This window comes from Bos javanicus, chromosome 15 (assembly GCF_032452875.1).
Source record: "Bos javanicus breed banteng chromosome 15, ARS-OSU_banteng_1.0, whole genome shotgun sequence".
In the NCBI taxonomy this organism is placed as follows: domain Eukaryota; kingdom Metazoa; phylum Chordata; class Mammalia; order Artiodactyla; family Bovidae; genus Bos; species Bos javanicus.
The window spans coordinates 294,410-298,905 of NC_083882.1; the positions used below are offsets into that span (position 1 = coordinate 294,410).

Genomic DNA, 4,496 nt, shown 5'->3' on the forward strand with positions numbered 1-4,496 from the left:
TCTGAAAAGACTTGATCATTCTCTGGTAAAAATCATCCTAGTGAGTGATAAGATGCAGAGGTGAAGTGCCAAAGATATGTTTATGGAAAGTATTATAAGAGCAAATATAACACTATAGCTAAGTGAACTCCCAAGATGCAGTGACTTAATAAAGTAATTTATTTTTTTCTCAGGCAGCAGTATGAGTTAAGAGGTTTGGGAAGGGGAAATAGACCCTCAATATGGGGTTGCCATCTTTGTCTAAAAAGTGATCATTTCAGTGGCAACATTTTCAAGTGGGAAGGAAGAGAAAAAAGTCCATATCTAATGGCTTTAACATAGAGAAGGTGATCTTTAGGTTTCAGGCACCACTTTCTACTGATGGCTCATTGCCAAGACTTGACAACATTATGTATCCCACTGACAAGGGGCAATGGGAACGGTGGTTAACAGCTGGATGACAAATGTTTTACTTATAAAATAAAATATAAAATACTGGACACTGAGGAATATGTCTGCCATAAGGATCACAGAAAATGTGATCTTAAAGGGTCAAGTTACAATGATCTCTGTCAATATGATTATTTCTTGAGCAGCCTATTGTTTCATACTTGAAACCAACTTGTTAGAAGCAAACTTTGGTGATTTGAAAACATTAAAAAAAAAAAAAACTTTGTTAATGTAGTTTCCAATGCTAATCAAATGGTACTCTTTCTTCCTGTTCAGAACCTAAAGTTATGAAAAAGAACTCTCCTGCCACTGGCTGCCTTTTCTCAGAACCAATCTGAGGGAATGTGTCTTGTGAGAAATTAGTAAATTAGCCTGAGTAACAATACTTTCTGTGCTTAAATGAATCCATCTTTCCAGTGATATTATCACAAGTAAATGTTACTTCTCAAAGTCTTTCTACACATGTTCAGTTGTGCACCCCTTTTAATTGCATTAGCCCTTAAACAAGAATAAACTCATTCATGAGAAATTACTTCTGCTTCTGACTTGCTTTTATGCTGGTAATATTAGCAAGAGTCAACAAGGACAAAAATTTTATTCCACTTATATTAAGAATGAAGGTAGATTAAGTTGACACCAATCAACATAAGTTGAATAGTGAACTTGTAATCAGATCCCAATGGATACCAGTCTGAGCTGTGCTGATCACATTTTAACACATGTTGAGTGCAATGGCATTCAGTTTTACAGAGATTCTTATCTGGTTGATCCATTCTAGTTATTAAAAGCTTGACTTAAGCAGCTAAACACAGACCTAAGAATGTAATGTTAGTGACAAGGATTTGGAATCAAACAATAGCTTCATCATAGCAATCAAATGTTTAATAGGACATTCTTCTGATCAAAAGTTAGATTTTAAATGAAAAAAAAATCCATATTGCTTCATCTTTTTAAACTATGAGAAGGACATGATAGGCTTTAGTCTAAATTTTTCGCCTATTTAAATTAATAAAGAGAAAAACTAGCCAAAATCCAAACCAAAGAGTAGAATTATGGTGAGTCAACAGATTGCTTGAAACACAAATAGTGTTAATTATAGAGCAATACATACTGAGAATTAACCTTATGATTGATTCATGACACTAGTTTAAGATTGTGAATACATTTTTGTTTTCAAAGCCCATGTATGTATGAATGTTATGGAAAGCTCTTTTGGTAAATGAGGATCCACCAACTTTTATATTCATGGAAAAGTGATGAAGTCTTAATTTTTTCTCATGAAATTATATATTATTTATAAAACAAGTGAAGAGTAATTATATATGCAAAATATCCTAAGAAGTCATATTCAACTCTTACAAAGATACCTCCAAATTAACATGTGCTTATCCAAATGTATTTATGAGTTATCCGATGACTACACTTAGCACAATTTTGCATACACTGGGACTAACAGTAATAGGTCAGGGTTAGTATGTTTGCATATGTAGATAAAGGAGGCTTAGTCCTGAGAGTCCATTCATGGAGTAAACCATCACTGTGTTAGACTGGACCTCTTAGTATATTTAAGTGTTGCCCGTATACAGTCTATTTTAAACAGGGAATTTATATGCCTGGACATTTATAACAGGAAGCGGCATACACAGAATTATGTACTGCAGGTTCACTGCCTCAAGTTTGCCTTGATGATTGCTTTGTTAACCGCCTCTTTCACATCTTTGTTCCTCAAACTGTAGATCATGGGATTCAGCATGGGAATCACTGTGGTGTAAAATACAGCCACCATCTTCCCCTGCTCCACAGACTCTTGAGTGGGCCTCCTGAGATACATGAAGATGAGAGTCCCATAAAACATGGTAACAGCTGTCAGGTGGGACCCACAGGTGGAGAATGCCTTCCTCCTGCCATCAGCAGAGCGCATGCGCAGCACGGCTGCTATGATGAGGGTATAGGAAATGAGAACCACAGAGAGGGAATAAGTGAAATTAATCCCAGCAATAACAATCATGGTGTATTCTTTAATGTGGACCCCTCCACAGGCAATCTTGATAAGAGGAGGGTCAGCACAATAGAAATGGTTGATTTTAAAGTTTCCACAGAAGTACAGGCCATATGTCCACAGTGTGCAGATAAGGCTAACAGAGAATCCATAGATGTATGGCACAGAGATGAGACGAGCACAGACAGTCCTGGACATTTTACTGCCATAAGGGAGAGGGTTGCAGATGGCCATGTAGCGATCAAAGGCCATCACAGCCAAGATATATACTTCCACATGGACAAGGGCTATGAAGAAGTAACACTGCACCAAACACCCCACATAGGAAATGGTTTTTGTCTCTGATAGTAAGTTTTCCAGCATCTTTGGAGTGACATTGGAAGAGAACCACACATCCACAAAAGACAAATGACTCAAGAAAAAGTACATGGGGCTCTGAAGCTGGGGGCTGATGCTGATCAAAATAATCATACCAATGTTCCCTATCAGAGTGATCATGTAAACTACTAGAAACACCACAAAAAAGAGAACTTGAAGCTCCTGATGACTGGTCAACCCCAGAAGAATAAATTCTGTCACATCTGTGAAATTTGGCATTGCCTTCATTTAGACCCAGTCTGCATTGCCTATGGACAAATTAAAAGAAACAAATAGATTTATTTTATTCTTGAAAATTTTGAGTCATGTTTATCAGTATCCTAGTTCAAATAATATAAAAGTCAATGTAGACTTTGCACAGTCTAATATAAGACTATATAATAACATTTATTTCCTTTAATAGGCCTTATAGGTAATTATTGCAATATTTATTAATTTCTTAACTCTAAAACAATTACATTCATGTACTACTAGTATCAGACACTTGTTTTTGCTAAATTATTACAATGATGTTAACATCATAGAGTGTTAATAGAAGTAAAGGTAGACCGAGAGTCATCAGAGAATGACCAAATCCATTTCAACATATTGTCTTATAGGAAAAGACTTGAGACTCATAAATATTCAACCAAGGTCAGACAACCACTTTGTGCTGAATAGGGAAGTAATAAGAGTGAATCATTGAAATTCCATTGAATACTATTTTTGTGTATGATGGTTGCCTCTCATTGTCAATATTAATACAAATACATGTAATATTAACTTACTAATTTCCCTATGACTTGAAAGATGTCCTTTTTAAAAATGTATTTGTGTATTTATTTTTGGCTGCCCTTGGGCTCCTCTTGGTTGGGGTGTGTGGGCTTCTCACTGCAGTGGCTTCTCTTGTTGTGGAGCACTGACTCTAGATGAGCAGGCTTAAACAGCTGTGGATCACAGGTTCTAGAGTGCAGGCTCAGTAGCTGTGGCTCTTGGGCTTAGTTGCTCCATGGCATGTGGAATCTTCCTTCCACCAGGGATTGAACTTGTGTCCCCTACATTGTTAGGCATATTCTTATCCACTGAGCCACCAAGGAAGTCCAGAAGATATCTTCTTATCTACACAATTTTATGGGATGATTGTCTTAAATCTTGGTCTTACAATCTAGTCATACCTTGGCATACCTTTCTACACTATGCCAGCATAGGATATAAAAAGCTTTCATCTTATGAAAATCCTAGTCATGTTTTATTTTATTTAGCTATATATTTCACTTGCTTGATTACTGCTCCTTGCAGGATGAGGTAACAGGTGTTTAACGACACAGACTGTATCAATTTAACAGCTATCTTAGAAAAGTAAACTGCAAGTGGTTCAATCACCATATCAAAATTATATCAATTGATAAATTCTATTTACATATAAAATTCAGGTGCCATGTTTTTAAAATTACTGTCCTATTTCAGATTCTACTGCTTTTAAGCAACAATCCATTATATGTCCAATTATTTATTTTCAAATTCAATGCCATTACAAGGAAAATGTCCACAAGGAATGTTTTCTCTGTTTAATATACTTCCCCAGATAAGTCTCCTGAGAAGTAAACTGCTCTGAGTACTTAGGGATGCATCTGTAGGATTAACATCATCTTGGGAATTTAAGATCCTCATAATAATATTGCTTGAAGAGAATATTATGACATAAAATGGG

General features: G+C 35.9%; 1 protein-coding gene across 1 annotated transcript; it reads right to left on the reverse strand.

Annotated features, from left to right (window-relative positions):
* Positions 1–1,730: 1,730 nt before the first annotated feature.
* LOC133261141 (olfactory receptor 5M9) lies at positions 1,731–3,025 on the reverse strand. The gene has a single exon (XM_061439687.1). It carries the CDS (start codon positions 3,023–3,025, stop codon positions 2,093–2,095), a length of 933 nt encoding a protein of 310 aa, XP_061295671.1. The 3' UTR covers positions 1,731–2,092.
* Between the last annotated feature and the right edge of the window lie 1,471 nt (positions 3,026–4,496).